Raw genomic sequence first — 19,815 nt, 5'->3', positions numbered from 1 at the left:
AACTCCCAGGAATAATACATTTTGTGTTGAGGGAACATTGTTGGGAAGAGAATAGGGATTCCTGCAGCAGCGAGAAACACTTCTTTTCATTCTGACCAACAAGTAGTTTGTATACTAACCCTTGCTTCACAAAACACACACATTAACTCTGAAATAGAGAACACCTTATTAAAGACAAACACAACACAACTGTAATATGACATTCATATTTTTAGATGTGTTTAGGCCATTTAGTATCTTATGCAGATTCTATGTACCCAATTCACATTTTAATCCCCCTTTGTGCATCATTCAGTGTTCTCTCTATTCCTTCTGCTTTATTTCCTTTTAAAATAATGAACAAGATGTTGTAAAATGGGACTGAGAATTACAATTATGAAAGCAGGGACTGGTGAGGACGAGGAAGCTTTAAAAACAGCAGTACATCAGGAACTTTTTAAGCTACTGTTTGGTTTCAGTTCTAGTACAGTGGGAAGACAATGATTAAACATATTCCAGTCGTTAAACCTCCACACAAATATTACCTCATATTTGAACTGTAGTTATAAAAGCAATAAGGAATCTTTCCCCATATCCATCTTTTACTTAGTTTTGCACACAGCCCACCCACAACATGCCCATGTGTCATTACATCAGGGCTTGTAAAATGCAACCCAAGCGTTGTCAGGTATGTGAGCAGCTTTCCCAATGTGTGCATATACTTATGCTGGCACTTGTCCACAGGCTTTAATGCTAAAAGTGTCAAGGCAGCCAAAATACACTGGGACAGGGTGGGGGGGAGGGGGAAGAGGGGAAGCACTAGCTGTGGAATTTGCTCTCCCTTCCCATATGTTCACAAATGCACGTGCACAAAAAGTAAGGGAGAGCAGGAACAGAAAGCGAAGTACAAAGGAGGGAAAAAATGAAGCAAGAAACATAAGAACATAAGAATGGCCATACTGGGTCAGACCAAAGGTCCATTGAGCCCAGTATCTTGTCTTTGAACAGTGGTCAATGCCAGGTGCCCAGAGGGAATGAATAGAACAGGTAATCATTAAGTGATCCATGCCCTGTCGCCTATTCCCAGCTTCTGGCAAACAGAGGAAGAGGAACAAAGGATGATCAGAAAAAAAGGGGAGAAGGAATAAGAAAGAAAATGAACCAGAAAAAAAGGGAGAGAATGGGAGAGGAGAGATAATGAACAAGTAGAGAAAACGTGTTAGAGGAAAATATGGCTAAAATTTCAGGTGTGTAGTTCTGAAAAGGTTATTGTCCTTTTTTTACACACAAAAAGACAAAGAAGGAGGGAATGTCATGTTTTTTCTTTCTTCTGCCTTAAGATGTAACTTCTTAAGTGTGTTCGCCCTCTCAACAGTACTCCTTCCTAGGCAGTCATTTCCCATTTTGTATGTGTGCAACTGATTGTTCCTTCCTAAATGAAGTACTTTGCATATGTCCTTATTGAATTTCATCCTATTTACTTCAAACCATTTTTCCAGTTTGTCCAGATCATTTTGAATTGTAATCTATCCTCCAAGCACTTGCAACCCCTCTCAGCTTCAACCACAGACTTCATAAGTGTACTCTCTATGCTGTTATCTAAATCATTGATAAAGATATTGAACAGAACCAGACCCAGAACTGATCCCTGTTGGACCTCACTCAATATACCCTTCCAGCTTGACTGAGAACCCCTTATTACTACTAACTGGGAATGACTTTCAAACCAGTTATGCACCCACCTTATAGTATCTCCATGTAGGCTGTATTTCCCTAGTTTGTTTACGAGAAGGTCATGTGAGGCATTATTTAAAGCCTTACTAAAATCAACATATACCACATCTACTGCTTCCCCCCAGCCACAAGACTTGTTACCCTGTGAAAAAAAGCTATTATGTTGGTTTGACAATTTGTTCTTGACAAATCTATGCTGACTGTTACTTATCACCTTATTATCTTCTAGGTGTTTGCAAACTGATTGCTTAATTATTTGCTCCATTATCTTTCTGGGTACTGAAATTAAGCTGACTGGTCTGTAATTCCCTGGGCTGTTTTTATTCCCCTTTTGATGGATAGGCAATATATTTGCCCATTTCCAGTCCTCTGGAATCTCTCCCGTTGTCCATGACTTTTCGAAGATAATCCCTAATGGCTCAGATATCTCCTCAGTCAGCTCCTTGAGTATACTAGGATGTTTTTCATCAGGCCCTGGTGACTTGAAGACATCTAAATTGTCTAGCACTTGCTCTGCCATGAACATATACAGTATTTGCCATTAAAAAAGAATAACATTTTCCAACACTTCCCACACAATGGTGTTTGAGATACCAATTGTTCTCTATAGTTAAAATAGCACAGAACCAGGAAGACTGTTGACTGCTTTATGGCAATCACTGCATAGCATATACAGGAATCTTTTGTTTCAAATGCAATACATGAAACATTGTTTCGCATAAGTGTTTTTCCACAGCATTAATTACTCCACAGAGCACTGAAAAGTCCTTTGATGGTAAATATTTTGTTACTACTAACATCAGTTGGATTTCAACCGATAATTTAAAGGTGAAAGGCTTAATATTTCAGGTATTAAAGCTCAAATGCAAAAAGTCTACACACTATGGGGCCAGATTGTGGCTGCAAAGCCACTGGCCACATTGAAGGTGCTCTGGAAATAAAGTGCACCAGAAGGAACTCCCAGAGACATTATGCTGTAGGAAAGTTACTGCTGTTACAGAGCAATATACATTGGCCCTGGTCAGGGCCAGCTCTGCCTACTGGTGCAGAGTGGGAGGACAGAACCATATCCCCACCCGTTCTCCACCCACTTTGGGCAGGCCTGTGCCAACAGCGACAATAGACTCATAAGTGCAAGAACTGGTATTGTGTCCAAGCTCTGCAAAGGGACACAAGGAGGGAAAGGCACCAGCTTCTTTTGGCATCAAGAAACAATGCATAACTGTCACTTGACAGGAAGGTAAAATAGCTCCTTATTACCTTTTCTTCAGAGTCCCCTGGCTGACAAGTAATAACTCCATCTTGTGAACCCCCAGCAAACGTTGCTTTGCAGTTTGCAAGCCACTGTTTTCAGAGAAAAAAAAAGTGAGGTATCAGCTCTGGCTAGATTTAAAGAAGGGTAACATAAATATTTTAAGGCTTCAGAGTAGCAGCCGTGTTAGTCTGTATCCGCAAAAAGAAAAGGAGTACTTGTGGCACCTTAGAGACTAACAAATTTATTTGAGCATAAGCTTTTGTGAGCTACAGCTCACTTCATTGGATGCATGCAGTGAAAATTTTCACTGCATCCGATGAAGTGAGCTGTAGCTCACGAAAGCTTATGCTCAAATAAATTTGTTAGTCTCTAAGGTGCCACAAGTACTCCTTTTCTTTTCATTAGTATTTTAGTCTCACAATATCATGTCTTGAAAACATATTAAGTCAAGTTTTGCAATTAAGCTCTTCATTCAGACAGCCCAACACATTTTGCATGAGTGGGTTGAGTTAAAAAGCTATAATTCTGATTTCTAATAGTGTTTATATCGTATAAACAAAACAAATTAATACATGAATTACTAATTAATAGAGAGGAGGAGCTTGAAAGACTAGAGAATTCACACACATTTTAAATTAAGCTATATAAAGAGCCATTCTTTTAATTCTTGTTGTATCAATTACCATATCTTCCCAAAAAAAGAGAGAGAAAACATTTATGGATCCAAATTCTAGATACAATATTGACCTACAAAATGTTATACTACTATTAATTTAAACAGATTTCAGATCAAAACATTTTAATATATGAATACACAGGGCAATAAAGCATAGAAATCCCACTTACTGAGAGAGTTGCTTCTTTCCTGTTGTTGTATGTGTCCAAATACTCCTGTAGTTCTAGAACACTGAATTTTAGCTTTTCAAGAAGTCCACAGGAGAGAAGCTGGAAACATTAAAACAAAAAATGGGCCAGTAAATTTTACTATTAAAGAAGAAAAATATTAGTAAAGTAGAAACTATGGTATGCACTGCAAAAAGGCACTCTAAAGTTTACCCATTGCCAGTCTCAATCCTATGCTAAAACTCTACTAACATTTCTGGATGTACAGGTTCCTGCTCCAACTGGAATTAAAATTGAAAACACAACCCATCTTGCTAATGCTTCTGGCAGCCAGTAAGGGTTTCTGGAGTAACTAGCACTTTCTTTTGACTTTCAGAGCTTGATTCCATCCACAGGGCATGTTCAGGGGCTATTGGAGCTGAAACAGCCACCTTAGCTCTTATTACTAAAATCTCAGGAAACACATTTGTACTCTGGGCTTCAGCCCAAAATGCTAGACAGAAAGCTGACCTTCCCAAATAAATACACAAAGTGCCGTACAAATATTAACCAGTTAATCTTCACAACTCTCCTGTGAGGTAAGTAACAGTATACACATTTTTACAGATACAGAAACAGATGCACAGAAATTAATAACTTTTCCAAGGCCACAGCAGTGAGTCAGAGCTGACCCAGATTATAGTTCAGAAGTTTCTAGCTCGCAGCTTTATATAAAATGCACAAGATCACACTGCCATCACAGAACATCTACCTATGGCTAATTGATAAAAGATGGACAAAGTCACAAGAAATTAGAAAGGTTGTCTCATTTCGTAAAGCCAGTCTGTATCATATAACCCATATTACACCAAACTCAAATGAAGCTGCTGAGCATATTGTGTTCTCTGATGACTCAGCATGGCTAGAGCCAGTTCTGCCCCCTCCTCTTGTCTTTCAAATATAGAGCTAGAAGAGGAAGAGATGACTCAAATGTCATGAAGTGTTCCATGCCAACCTGGCAATGCACACAATATTGGCTGCTTGTCAACTTCAATCACGGAGGCAAGTAGGGCAGCTGAGGGAGTGCACAGGCACTGTTGGCTTTCCCAAGAGCTCCATACTGAACCACAAAGCAGCAAAAGGAAGGCCATTCTGAAAGCCTGCCCCACTAAAATCTGATGGCCTCTTCAAAAGCCACCTGCTGGCTTCTTCTTCACTCTTTTCTCTCCAACAGAAATACATGGTACTCCAACTACTTTGCCCTGTCCAGAGCAGCAGCACGAGAGAAGCCTTGCTTCACAGCATGAGAGTGTGTTGATGGAGTCAACGTGTATAACATGGTGCTTTCCAAATAGCAATCTCCCTACTCTTCCCAAATTATCTGTAGAACCTAGCTAGTTTCCACTTGAGGGTATGTCTACATTGCACAGTTAACCTGGGGTCTTACATGTGTCCTAGCCTTAGTCTTTCTACCATCCATACAATAAAAAAAAATCTTCTGACTTGAGTTTGGAGGTGTCTTAAGTCCGTACTACCTTACCACGCTGGGGGTTAGAAAATGGCCTCCACTTCAATTCGGGCTAGAACCCACCCACTTTGCAGTAAGGATGGAGGCTAAATCACTCAGGTGCTGACAGTCATTCAATGACCTTCCTACAATTTCCCCCAAAGGACAGACAATGAGGGACAAAAATCCCCAATGATGGAGATTCCACAACCTCCCTAGGCAATTTCTTCCAGTGCTTAACCACCCTGACAGTTTAGGAAAAACTTCCTAATGTCCAACATAAACCGCCCTTGCTGCAATTTAAGCCCATTACTTCTTGACCTATCCGCAGAGGTTAAGGAGAACAATTTTTCTCCCTCCTCCTTGTAACAACCTTTATAAGTGTACTCTCAATGCCATTATCTAAATCATTGATCAGTGGTTCTCAAACTTTTGTACTGGTGACCCCTTTCCCATAGCAAGCCTCTGAGTGCGACCCCCGCTTATAAATTAGAAGCACTTTTTAATATATTTAACGCCATTATAAATGCTGGAGGCAAAGTGGGGTTTGGGGTGGAGGCTGACAGCTCGTGACCCTCCATGTAATATCCTCAAGACCCCCTGAGGGGTCCCAACCCCCAGTTTGAGAACCCCTGTCATTGATGAAGATATTGAACAGAACCAGACCCAGAACCGATCCGTGCAGGACCCCACTCGTTATGCCATTCCAGCATGACTGTGAACCACTGAGAACTACTCTCTGGGAATGATTTTCCAACCAGTTATGAACTCACCTTATAGTAGCTCCATCTAGGTTGTATTTCACTAGTTTGTTTATGAGAAGGTCATGCAAGACAGTATCAAAAGCCTTACTAAAGTCGAGATATACCACATCTACTGCTTCCCCCTATCCACAAGGCTTGTTACCCTGTCAAAGAAAGCTATTATGTTGGTTTGACATGATTTGTTCTTGACAAATCCATGCTGACTGTTATTTATCACCTTATTATCTTCTAGGTGTTTGCAGATTGATTGCTTAATTATTAATCACATAAAACTATGGGCAGGGTGGGGAACTTTTGTGTGGGGAGAATAGGGAGCACATGCAAAGACCCTGGCATGTGGGGAGAAATGGGGATTCTAGTATGGGCAGAAGGAGGAAAAGGGGTGTATGGGGGAGAGTGGTGTACCCTGAGATGGGAAAAAGGGGGCAATGGGAAAGCATGCAGAGACCCTGGCACAGGGCATGTGCAAGGAGTCCCTGAAAAAGAAGGAACGGGAGAATAGCACCTAGGGAGCTTGAGGGTGGAATGGGAAAATGGAGGAATACAAGTAGCCTTCTGGTGTGTGCAATTCTTTGGACCCACAAAAGCAAAGAAGTGTATGACCCCCTAGTTGTTACTATTATTACTAATCCAAAACATAATGCAAACTGAATATGTGGATTTGGGTTTCACCAAAGTGTGAACTAGCAAGATTCTGCTCTACAATGTCTTCAAACTACAAACTTGCATCCTTATTATAAGCGCAATTTTGACTGAAGAAAACAAAATCACTTCTAACAAAAGAAGCTGGATGTTTCCAGTATTCTCCAATAAGGCTGTGCAAATAGTTTGGGTAGAAATCTAAGCCTGCCAACCCAAGAATATTCTGAGTGAGGTTTTTGCCACCCTAGCCTCCTTTACACGACACATGCTGGACATGTTAGTCATTATCCTCTACAGGAATATACTCACCGTTTCAGCATCTACGAAAAGAGTGGGGCATTCTGAACAGGAAGTTAGCATCTGAGAAGAGCTCACAAACTTTGAGCCTATTCCTCGTAGGTTGTCGCCAAGGTAACTGGCAGCATCACAAGTTAGGAAGCAGAACCTTTTCTGAATATTCTGTGAAACAAAATAGTTCTTATCACATTCATTGCTCAAGTACAAACATCTTTCCTTTGCAAACACAATTGCATACATTCCTTTTTCATAGAATAACAGCAAGTGCGAAAGAAACCATCCCCATGGGAGGAAGTGAATGTTTGCACAAGGATATTGAATAACAATTACTATTACACTGGACACAGTGCTCAGAAGTTTTTCCAGATAGGCAGCTGTGGAACTGGCCAGAGAATTCACATTTAGCAATGGAATTACAAACTGCTGCTGAAGTACCATGTTCTTGCTTGTGAGGATGATTCATTCTTTATAAACTACGTACCCTCATGTAGCTTTTTCTTGTTCCTGCTGATCATCAGTGTTGATCAACACACGAATTCTCTGCCCATTCTGGATACTGTTTTGTTAGTACCCAATATCAAGAGGCCAATCAAACAATGTAGCAACAAGCCTAATATCAAACAGCAGCACAGAAACTCATGAAAGAGGTTTCTCTCCTTTTGTTTTCCACTCTTCAGAGAAACCTCCTTGCTTGAACACCTCTGCTGCTTGGGAAGGCTCCAACAATATAAAGTTGCATCTGGAAACTATTGTTCACACAGATTTTTGATATCTGAGTAGGTACAGCACCTAAAAGAGTACATAGTCTTGGTCTTCAAGGAGCATACTGCTCCTGTAACTTCTTTTAAATGACTTCCATTTAATAAATAATAGTAATAAAAAGACAGTTTAAGCCTTTCAAGAATTGAAACAATTATGCAAATATCACTGCCACAATATACCTCTGAGACCAAAAGCTCAGTAGGATTGACATTTTAAAAAAGCCAAGAGACGCTGTACAGATAATTAGACCACCTACGTTGCACTAGATAGGAAAAGCAATTTTAAAAGGGATTTATAAACCCTCATGCCTTGAGGCACAAATCAACCATGGTCCGGGAGAAATCTACCCTATGGACAAATTTAATCCATAACTGTCCATTCCTGACTGTTCCTCTAAAACACCTTTGATTGATTTCCTTTTATTTTTATTTAAAAAATAAAAAATGTTGAAAAATAGATGAAAACTAAGTGAAACATTTTGATTTTGTAGAAATTAAACATTTTATTTGACCCAATATAATTTTTTTCATGATCTTTTGGAAATACCAGAGAACTTGAAAAATCCACTATTCACTCAGCTCTAATCTTGGTGTCTCCATCCCTTGGTTCACAGCAGTTGTCCAGGCTCTAAAGTAATACATGGATGTAAAGGGTAGAGACAGTATAAAAAAATAAATTATTTTGCATGAGTGGACATGGGAATGGGCGGCCATTTAAAGAAGTTTTTCTAAATAGTGAAGTAGCAAGTGCAGATTAATTCTTTATATTAAGCAGCATTTCTTAAAATTTGTTGAGTTTAGGAGGCCAAAGCAAAGTGTGTAAAAATCTTAAAGTAAAGACAGTGTGACTGAAACATAGAAGACTTGATCTTGCAAGCAGAACCAAGCGTAGTGCTTACTACTGGGAGAAGTCCCATTGAAGTCAAACACTAAACTCTATATATGTCACATTTAGAAACAATCCTTTTGGGCTAATTAAGTATCACTTGCTGGCTTGCTCAGATTCACACCCTGAATGTACTATAATTTCTCATTCCTCTTACTTGATTTGAATAGTTTTTAGAGTAAAAAAAAGTAGGCAATTCTGAATTCAGTCTACGTGGGCTAATTACAAGATAAGGGCAAATTAGAAGGGAAGTATGAAGCGCCTACTAACTAAATACTGTTCTAGTAGTAAAGTGTTAGAGATAATGGGGCTACTTAGTATACAGTATTTGCATAATTAGCCAATATTATACTACAAAAAATGAACTTAATTGGTTACCAGAACTCTTAAATTAACATACCCTTTCATTTATTTTAGGTAATATTGCAGAGAATGTTGAAATTTCAGCTGCGAACAGGCTGGCTTTTTAGTTCACAGTTAATAGTATGTAATTACATGGCCATCAGTCATGCAATAAGTGGGCTCAGCTCCCTCCTGCTGACTTCAGTCACTGGGATTTGCACCAACTTAGCCCAGACCTGAATCAGATCCTATGTTTCATGTAAACAGAGGCTTTTGGGAACAGTATTGTTAATCAGCATTGGGTTTACTAATCGTACATGAAAAGAGTAGTGAGAAGTGCATGTCAATAACATCCATGAACATTTTATATGAACATAAAAATAGTACAATTTTCTCAGGATTTTTTACTCCTTCATCTGATATTCTCCTCCTCCAGCTGGAAAGAGCATTTTCAGCAGTATATTTATTAATCAGTAAAGGCCTCAATTATAGAAGCTAACTGTTGGCCTTTGATTCCAATCATCACTGAATTAGATGGCCTACTGGAGGAATTAACTTAAACATAAAGAAGCAACAGCAGAGCAGGGACCCATGAAGATTACCTGGCTCCAGAGACATCCCATCAGTTTACCGAGGAAGTACTTTAATAATTTCAGAAATCTTAAACAAGTCTGTTGTGTTGTGGGCAAACACCTAATATACAAACAGTTTGAGGCAGTCCCAATTCTAGATGCCTTGAAAATTGCATGTCTTTCGCTAAACACAGTATTAGATTGACAGGCTGCTCCAAACAAGATTTTGTTGCACAATCAACTATGTTGGGAGTATTTCACATTGCAAATTTAGCACATTTTGGAGTTGTTTGTGAAACTTCCCATTGGCCTGGGTCAACAGTCTTATATTATGAAGTTAGCAGATACGTGGCAAAATTCCGTGGTGCAAAAACAATCAATTTCTGGACAAGTCAGGAACTAGATGATAAAAGCTTAGGGAAGTTGGTGTTCCTGTGCTTTCACCTCAAAGAATAGAATACTGCCATTTCATGGGGTTAAAGATACTCCTAGCTTGCAGTGCTAGCTTGAAGATGCTAGTTTCCTCCCAAAACAAAAAGACAGATAGACTCAAGTTACTAGGTCCTCTGGCCAAGGAAATAAATGAGTTGCAGCGAATGCACAAGACTGACCAAAATAATGAAAACCTCCTACATTCTCTAATCAATGCCAAATATAAATATAATGAATGCTTATCTAGCCACGTCAAATTTACACTCAACAGGGTCAAACAAAGATATTATGAATGAGGAGATAAAGCAGATAACTACTTGTCGGAAGACTCACAATGGAACTATCAACAATATTTGTTCCTTATTACAAGAAAATGATAGTGCCATCCTTGAAGCAATAGATGTAAATAACAATATAAGCAATTCTATCAAACTTTATATAAATCAGAAAACCAGTGTGGCTCTAATAAATTTAATCATTTTGTTGAAGGCCTACCTTTTAATAACCTTACTTCAGAACACGTGCTCTTTATGGACAAAGCTTTCACAACACAAGAGATCAAACAGGCTATAAAAAAATATGAATTCCAGCAAGGCCCCAGTGATAGATGGCTTAACTGGCAGATTTCTACAAAACGTTTTGTAATCAGCTATCTTCTAGTCTTTCTAAGGTCTTCACTGAAACATTCCAAAAAAGGAACCATATCTCACGACATTAGAACTGCTTTAATTACTTACATATTAAAGAACAAAGATGGTCGCAACTGTGGCGACTTCTGCCCCATATAAACACAAACTGCAAAATAATTGCAAAAATTTTAGTGACACAACTGGACACCATCATCCCATCAATTATACACGCAGATCAGGTAGGTTTCATTAAAGGAAGATGGATTTTTCTTGTATTATCAGCAGCCATTCATCCAGCAAACTCTGATGTCAGATGTTCCCTCCATAGCTTTGTCTCTAGATTCAGAGAAGGCCTTGGAGAGAGTTGAATGGCCTTATCTAATGGCTGACCTAAAAATTTTTGGATTTGGACCAATATTCCTGAACTTGGTCAGTGCATCATCATACAACTCTACCCTTGCTTCACTATCAACTAATGGAATTACTTCTCCCACATTTCAACTAGAAAGACACACATAACAGGGCTGTCCCATCACCCTTCCTTTTTAATCTCTCTCTTGAATCACTGGCAATGCACATATCTCAGAACTCAGCCACTGAAGGTGTGACTATAAAAAGGAAAGAATACAAAATCAGTTTATATGCTAATGACATTTTTTGTACTATTGAAGGATCCATCCTCATCATTCCTGTTTCTGTTGAATGTAGTTGACATTTTTGGAGAGATCTCTGGTTTTCACATTAGCTCGAATAAATCAGAAGCAATGGATATATTCAGAAGACCAGATCCTTCTCAGTTTCAGCATTTTCCATTTCAAATATGCAAGGAAATAACTTAATTAGGTGTTAAGATATATCCTAAGCTTCCAAAAATTGTTTCTATAAATATGGACTATATATTAAAAGAAATTTCCAAGGATCTAGAGAGGTGGCATCTCCTCCTTCTTTCTTTACTGGGGAGAACAGAAATAGCCAAAATTAACATCTGCTCAAGATTGACTTATATTATTAGTCAATTGCCTTTCAAGTCTCTCTTTCACTCTTTGCTCGAATAAATACGCTTATGGTGCAATTTACATGGGATATAAAACAGCCTCACTTGTCACAACAGACTCCTGAAAAATCCTGGACAACTGGAGGTTACATGGGGTTGCCAGATTTGTATTGATATTATCCAGCATTCCAATTGTGTCTTATTGTAAGGTGGTTCTACTCGAGTGGCTCTGTATACACATCGGCCTGGTCTGAGATTGAAAAAAGTTCAGGTATACCATTCAGTTCCTGCTTTACTTTTATATATCTTAAGAGGCTAGCCATACCCTTAAGGAAAAATCCATTCTTTGTATCTACATGGAGCATCCTGCAACATGTTAAGATGATTAAAGCATCCAATCTTACTAATTCTCCTCTCATACCACTAGGCAATAACCCACTTCTCAGTATCAAGGCCAACTCCATGTTTAAGACAATTTGGATAGAAAAAAAGAACTAACAAAAATTAAAAAGACCTCATACAAAATGATAGACTGGCTTCCTTTGACTACATGTGTAACAAATATCAGCTATCACTGTTTCTGCAGCTGTGCTCAAGAATTCATGCACGGATGGGGACAACTGGTCCATTTCAACTCTCTCACCTCTAGAAGAACATGTTAAGAAATATGGAACCAAAAGTCACTTTGTAAGAATTACTGATATGTGGTTTAAGGCTTTGCAGTAACCTCTCAGTCTCAAAAAGAAAAGGAGTACTTGTGGCACCTTAGAAACTAACAAATTTATTGAGCATAAGCTTTCATGAGCTACAGCTCACTTCATCGGATGCATGCAGTGGAAAATACAGTGGGGTGATTTTATATACACAGAAAACATGAAACAATGGGTGTTACCATACACACTATAACGAGAGTGATCAGGTAAGGTGACCTATTACCAGCAGGAGAGAAAAAAAAGCTTTTGTAGTGATAATCAAGGTGGGCCATTTCCAGCAGTTGACAAGAACGTGTGAGGAACAGTAGGGGGGTGGGAAATAAACATGGGGAAATAGTTTTACTTTGTGTTATGACACATCACTCCCTGTCTTTATTCAAGCCTAAGTTAATGGTGTCCAGTTTGCAAATTAATTCCGATTCATCAGTCTCTCGTTGGAGTCTGTTTTCGAAATTTTTTTGTTGAAGAATTGCGACTTTTAGGTCTGTAATCGAGTGACCAGAGAGATTGAAGTGTTCTCCGACTGGTTTTTGAATGTTATAATTCTTGACGTCTGATTTGCGTCCATTTATTCTTTTATGTAGAGACTGTCCGGTTTGGCCAATGTACATGGCAGAGGGGCATTGCTGGCACATGATGGTATATATCACATTGGTAGATGTGCAGGTTAACGAGCCTCTGATAGTGTGGCTGATGTGATTAGGCCCTATGATGGTGTCCCCTGAATAGATATGTGGACACAGTTGGCAACGGGCTTTGTTGCAAGGATAAGTTCCTGGGTTAGTGTTTTTGTTGTGTGGTGTGTGGTTGCTGGTGAGTATTTGCTTCAGGTTGGGGGGCTGTCTGTAGGCAAGGACTGGCTGTCTCCCAAGTCTTGTGAGAGTGATGGGTCGTCCTTCAGGGTAGGTTGTAGATCCTTGATGATGCACTGGAGAGGTTTTAGTTGGGGGCTGAAGGTGACGGTTAGTAGCATTCTGTTATTTCCTTTGTTGGGCCTGTCCTGTATTAGGTAATTTCTGGGTACTCTTCTAGTTCTGTCAATCTGTTTCTTCACTTCAGCGGATGGGTACTGTAGTTGTAAGACCACTTGATAGAGATCTTGTAGGTGTTTGTCTCTGTCTGAGGGGTTGGAGCAAATGCAGTTGTATCGCAAAGCTTGGCTGTAGACAATGGATCGTGTGGTGTGGTCAGGGTGAAAGCTGGAGGCATGTAGGTAGGAATAGCCGTCAGTAGGTTTCCGGTATAGGATGGTGTTTATGTGACCATCGTTTATTAGCACTGTAGTGTCCAGGAAGTGGATCTCTTGTGTGGACTGGTCCAGGCTGAGGTTGATGGTGGGATGGAAATTGTTGAAATCATGGTGGAATTCCTCAAGGGCTTCTTTTCTATGGGTCCGGATGATGAAGATGTCATCAATGTAGCGCAAGTAGAGTAGGAGCATTAGGGGACGAGAGCCGAGGAAGTGTTGTTCTAAGTCAGCCATAAAAATGTTGGCATACTGTGGGACCATGCGGGTACCCATAGCAGTGCCGCTGATTTGAAGGTATACATTGTCCCCAAATGTAAAATAGTTATGGGTAAGGACAAAGTCACAAAGTTCAGCCACCAGGTTAGCCATGACATTATCGGGGATAGTGTTCTTGATGGCTTGTAGTCCATCTTTGTGTGGAATGTTGCTGTAGAGGGCTTCTACATCCATAGTGGCCAGGATGGTGGTATCAGAAAGATCACCGATGGATTGTAGTTTCCTATCTGTCAGAGGCTCGTTCACCTGCACATCCATCAATGTGATATATGCCATCATGTGCCAGCAATGCCCATCTGCCATGTACATTGGTCAAACTGGACAGTCTCTACGTAAAAGAATAAATGGACACAAATCAGATGTCAAGAATTATAACATTCATAAACCAGACGGAGAACACTTCAATCCCTCTGGTCACGCGATTACAGACATGAAAGTTGCGATATTACAAGAAAAATACTTCAAAACCAGACTCCAGCAAGAGACTGTTGAATTGGAATTCATTTGCAAATTGGATACAATTAACTTAGGCTTGAATAGAGACTGGGAGTGGCTAAGTCATTATGCAAGGTAACCTATTTCCCCTTGTTTTTTCCTACCCCCACCCCCCCAGACGTTCTTGTTAAACCCTGGATCTGTGCTGGAAATGGCCCACCTTAATTATCATACACATTGTAAGGAGAGTGATCAGTTTAGATAAGCTATTACTAACAGGAGAGTGGGTTTGTGGTGGGGGGGCGGGGGGGAGAAAACCTGGATTTGTGCTGGAAATGGCCCAACTTGATCATCATACACATTGTAAGGAGAGTGATCACTTTAGATAAGCTATTACCAGCAGGAGAGTGGGGTGGGGGGAGGTATTTTTTCATGCTTTGTGTGTATAAAAAGATCTTCTACACTTTCCACAGTATACATCTGATGAAGTGAGCTGTAGCTCACGAAAGCTTATGCACAAATAAATTGGTTAGTCTCTAAGGTGCCACAAGTACTCCTTTTCTAATTGTGAAATAGTTATGGGTGAGGACAAAGTCACCAAGTTCAGCCACCAGGTTTGCCGTGACATTATTGGGGATACTGTTCCTGACAGCTTGTAGTCCATCTTTGTGTGGAATGTTGGTGTAGAGGGCTTCTACATCCATAGTGGCCAGGATGGTGTTTTCTGGAAGATCATCAATGGATTGTAGTTTCCTCAGGAAGTCAGTGGTGTCTCAAAGATAGCTAGGAGTGCTGGTAGCGTAGGGCCTGAGGAGAGAGTCTACATAGCCAGACAATGCTGCTGTCAGGGTGCCAAATGCCTGAGATGATGGGGCTTCCAGGATTTCCAGGTTTATGGATCTTGGGTAGCAGATAGAATACCCCTGGTCAGGGTTCTAGGGGTGTGTCTATGCAGATTTGTTCTTGTGCTTTTTCAGGGAGTTTCTTGAGCAGATGGTGTAGTTTCTTTTGGTAACCCTCAGTGGGATCAGAGGGTAATGGCCTGTAGAATGTGGTGTTAGAGAGCTGCCTAGCAGCCTCTCGTTCATATTCCGACCTATTCATGATGATGACAGCACCTCCTTTGTCAGCCTTTTTGATTATGATGTCAGAATTGTTCCTGAGGCTGTTCTACAGAACACAATGCCATCCATCTCAGGCATTGGCACCCTGACAGCAGGATTGTCTGGCTATGTAGACTCTCTCCACAGGCTCTACGCTACCAGCACTCCTAGCTATCTTTGTAGCAAAATAATAAATGGATACAAAATCAGATGTCAAGAATTAGAACATTCAAAAACCAGTAGGAGAACATTTCAACCTCCCTGGACACTCAATTACAGACCTAAAAGTCACAATTATTCAACAAAAAAAACTTCGAAAACAGACTCCAATGAGAAACTGCAGAACTGGAATTAATTTGCAAACTGTACACCATTAAATTAGGCTTGAATAAAGACTGGGAGTGGATGAGTCATTACACAAACTGAAAACTATTTCCCCATGCTAATTTTCCCCCTATGGTTACTCATACCTTCTTGTCAACTGTTTGAAATGGGCCATCCTGATTATCACTACAAAAGTTTTTTTTCTCCTGCTGGGCTTAATAGCCCACCTTAATCGATTAGTCTCGTTAGAGTTGGTATGGCAACCACCATTTTTTCATGTTCTCTGTATATATACATATCTTCCTACTGTATTTTCCACTGCATGCATCTGATGAAGTGGGCTTTAGCCCACAAAAGCTTATGCTCAAATAAATTTGTTAGTCTCCAAGGTGCCACAAGTACTCCTTGTTCTTTTTGCTGATACAGACTAACACAGCTACCACTCTGAAACCTGACAACATAATAAGTAATTCATTACTACTACTATTTAAGAATGTATGGAGGGGCGTGTGTGTGTCTATGTGCTCACCTAAAGGTATTGTTTTAGAGTTCCAGATCTATTCTCTTACCTTAAACAGAGAGGAGAACACATGAAATGTATAAACTGCGCAGGACCCATCAGAATCGCACATGAGCTGGTTGATATGACTACGCCAGGCTTCTTCTGCATCATCACAGGCAGTGGGCTGAAATGCAGCAAGGATGGCAGAAAAGAACGGTGAAGGAGGAGGGGAGGCATTTCTGTCACCTTCACCAAAACTAGAGGAGAAGAGAAAAATAAACCATCTCACTCTATAATGCAAATACATCCAAAAGATGCTGTAGATAAGATGCTTATTGTCTTAGCATGCTGCAATAAATTGATGTAATCTAAATACCACTACATACCACTACATACTAAATACCACTATCTTCCTATCGTAACTAGAATCTTGGTAATTACTGCTTGAGACTGGCGAGATGTGAGAGTATAACTCAATACCTCTAAATCAGAATGCCCACCCATAATTGTAAAACATATTTTTAAGGGAAAAAAGTTAAGTATTTTTCAATTATTAATTTTTATTTACTTTAATTTTAACTTTCTTTTTCTTTTTGTGTATTGAATACATTCAAAAGGTTGAGCTTAAGCATCTGCAATACACACTACTGGTATAAGAAAATGTTGTCTTAGTAACATATGCACAATTATCTACAATATATTAAAGCTGGTCTCTCTATATAATTAAGGTTACAAAATCCTTATTTTCAGTTGCACAGAACTTTCTGAAATTATCACCTACTGGGCTGATATTTTCCATACTTGGTTTCTGCTCAAAAGTTAACATTTTGGAAAGTTTGATCAAATATTGTATAGCTGTTTTTGAGTAGCAGGAGAGTAAAAATAAACATACTTTCCTCATTGTTCTCCCCCTTGCCCCACCCTCCACAAATATGTTCTGAGTAGCTTTACGGTTCATAAGGTTGGAGGAAGAAAGTGAGAATTTGGCAGAGAAATAGACCCAATTGAGGAGAAGGACCTTTTGCTTTCAGGGGAAATTGGTTTTGACATAACTTGAGTATGACCCATGGAAAACTGCACTTTGTACATGTGTAGTAAGTTTTGAAAGGGTTTTCCTGCTGTGTCAGGTGGAGGGTGGAGATGCATTGTCCCAAGGGGAGCTCTCAGAAGAATTCTATCTCAGGGAGGAAGAATTCTTCCTGGAACAACATGGTGCAATAGGGGAATGAGCTACCCCTACTTTAGGAGGTGCTAAAATACTGTCTCCTGGACATTCCCCCTGGGGAATGGTGCATGTACATGGAGAAAACAGTCCCTGTGCTCTCCTGAAAGCCTGACTGCTCTGAGAAATCTAGCTATCTGGGGATTCTGTGCCAAAAAGCCAGAGGATCCTGCAATTAGAACTCTACTAATGGCTAATACTTAGTGTACTATGCTGCTGGGCTGACGATCTTTATTCACACTTTTTAACTCATCCTAGACTTTCTTCAAGATTTCAAGGATCTCTTGAATTAGCATTGCTCTCTTGGCACCAAAGGTTGAACTTGGTCCAGATGGAAGAATAGACTTTTATTGTGGAAACTCTCCTGGACGCAAATAAAATCCTGATCAACTTGGAAGATAGGCCTAGTATGGTTTATGCTTTCCTTCCAGCAACAGTGCAGGCCGACAATTGAAGATGGTCTGGTTGGAGAAAAGGGCCTTGGAAAAGAATGTCCAGTCTGGGTGGCAGCTGTCATGTTGATTCCAGTTTCAGCTCTATCAGATTGCAGAATCTCCTTAGCCAGTTCGGAGCTATTACAATCATCTTCACTTATTCACCATTTTATCTTTTGGATTACTTTCCCTACCAGGAAAGGGCGGGAATGCATATAGCAGGCCTTGTGGCCACCTGAGTGACCCCTGTGCATGATACCAGGAGGTTCAGTAGATGGAAGCACTGAGCTATGGTTCATTTGGTGCACTTGTGCGGACAGAGATGAGTTCCTGGATCTTCTGGAACCTGCTGAGTGATTGGTAGATCTTTGCCACTGAGCTGTCTCTGTCCACTCCCAGGTGGGTATCCTTACCGATGGGATCCAGGAACTTTTCTTGATGTCTGTTACAAAGTTGTGGGCTTGCAGGAGGTCCAGAGTTTGCATCACATGCTGTAGGTTGGGTCAGATTTCTCATTAGAATATCATCCAGACAGGGGTATAGATGAGTCCCTTGTGACCTGAGCCTGGCTCTGACCACCAGCATCTTCGTAAAGACCTTTAGGGATGATGAGAGACTGAATGGGAGGGTTAGTTACTGGTATTGCTTTGTGCCATAAGCAAATCTCAGAAGTCTGTGGTGGCACAGGTGGATGGGGATACAAAGACATTTGTCCACCAGATCTACGAAGTTGGGAAATCCCCATGACACGGGGATGTCACCACAGAAACTAGGGTCTCCATCAGGAATTTTGTTTTTGTCATCCATTTGTTGAGCCTTTTGATATTTAGAATGGCTCTGACTCCTCCAGTATGCTTCTGAACAATGAAGAAGCCTGTAGAGTATGAACTCTATGCTTCTGAACGATGAAGAGTTGAACCCTAAGAACTTTTCTTTTGAGGGAGCAACTTCCATAGCTCCTACATCTAGGAGATGGGAGATTTAGTTATGGATCAATTTGTGCTTGATGGGAATGGTGGAGATGGGGAGGTGGGAGGGAGGAGCTCATAGCTCAAGCGAATATCCCTGACTTACTGTCTCTTTTACCACTTATCTGTGGTTGATACAAACCATTCTTCTGAGAAGTAGGAAATTCTGCCTCCTAGATTCTGTTCCGGGCTGAGGCATATCTGCTTATTGTTAGGATGGGCTTTTGAGGGTTGCAGGCCAACCTCTGGGCTTTCTGCTTGAACTCTGGCACCAGGACTTTCCCTTGGTGTATCTGCTATGCTTCCTCTGGTACTTCAGTGAGGGAGAAGAATGAAAGGAGAGCCTCTATCTGAAGGCATGTTTGTATTCCCTCCTGAAGGTACTCAATGGAGAAGGGAGGGACTGCTTATATTTCAGAGGGACTGCTTATATTTTCTGTCACAGTCTTATCTAATTTTTCTCCAAAGAGGAGAGATCCTATGAACTTGGAGGGACACAAGACTTGCTCAGAGTGTCTACCTTCCAAGGATGGAGCCAGACATGTTGCCTGGCCACTGAGCTGGATGCCACAGTCTTGGCTGAAAACCTCATTGCATCCATTGAAACATCAGCCACAAATGCTGTTGCCAGGGTGATTTTCTTGAGAAGAGAGCAGAAGTTGGGATGATCCCTGACCTTCAGGGCCCTGAGGTCTTCCACCCAGGACTGTGAAGCTCTTGCAAACCATGTGGATATGAGAGATGCTCTGAGAGGGGCTGAGGATGCCTTGAAGTCTCTTTTAAAGAGTGGTCTCCACTTTCCTATCTGTGGGGTCCTTAGGAAAGAATTGCCCTTCAGCCAGAATAAACATATCTCCTGCTAAGGATGCTACTGCAGCATCCAACTCTGGAACCTCAGCTACACAATTTTTTGGCTCCTATAGCTTGTAAAATCCTTATTGTAAAATATAAGACCATATCTATTAACGTGCTT

The 19,815-nt window shown here is 40.5% G+C and overlaps 1 protein-coding gene across 14 annotated transcripts in view; it reads right to left on the bottom strand.

The window, feature by feature from the left end:
• Positions 1–19,815, bottom strand: part of FRY (FRY microtubule binding protein) — a 373,522-nt gene that overhangs the window by 11,535 nt on the left and 342,172 nt on the right. For 13 of the 14 annotated variants that reach the window (XM_073341316.1, XM_073341299.1, XM_073341325.1 and 10 more), the window contains 4 exons: positions 16,286–16,475; positions 7,013–7,162; positions 3,815–3,913; positions 2,974–3,057 (listed from right to left, as the gene is read on the bottom strand). In XM_073341316.1, coding sequence (XP_073197417.1) covers positions 2,974–3,057; positions 3,815–3,913; positions 7,013–7,162; positions 16,286–16,475 — 523 coding nt within the window. Of the gene's footprint in view, positions 1–119; positions 149–2,973; positions 3,058–3,814; positions 3,914–7,012; positions 7,163–16,285; positions 16,476–19,815 lie in introns of all 14 variants that reach the window. The other variant, XM_073341418.1, reaches the window with a different exon arrangement.

This window comes from Lepidochelys kempii, chromosome 1 (assembly GCF_965140265.1).
Source record: "Lepidochelys kempii isolate rLepKem1 chromosome 1, rLepKem1.hap2, whole genome shotgun sequence".
Classification (NCBI taxonomy): domain Eukaryota; kingdom Metazoa; phylum Chordata; order Testudines; family Cheloniidae; genus Lepidochelys; species Lepidochelys kempii.
The sequence above is the reverse complement of the archived record's forward strand: the minus strand, read 5'-3'. Positions and strand labels throughout refer to the sequence as shown.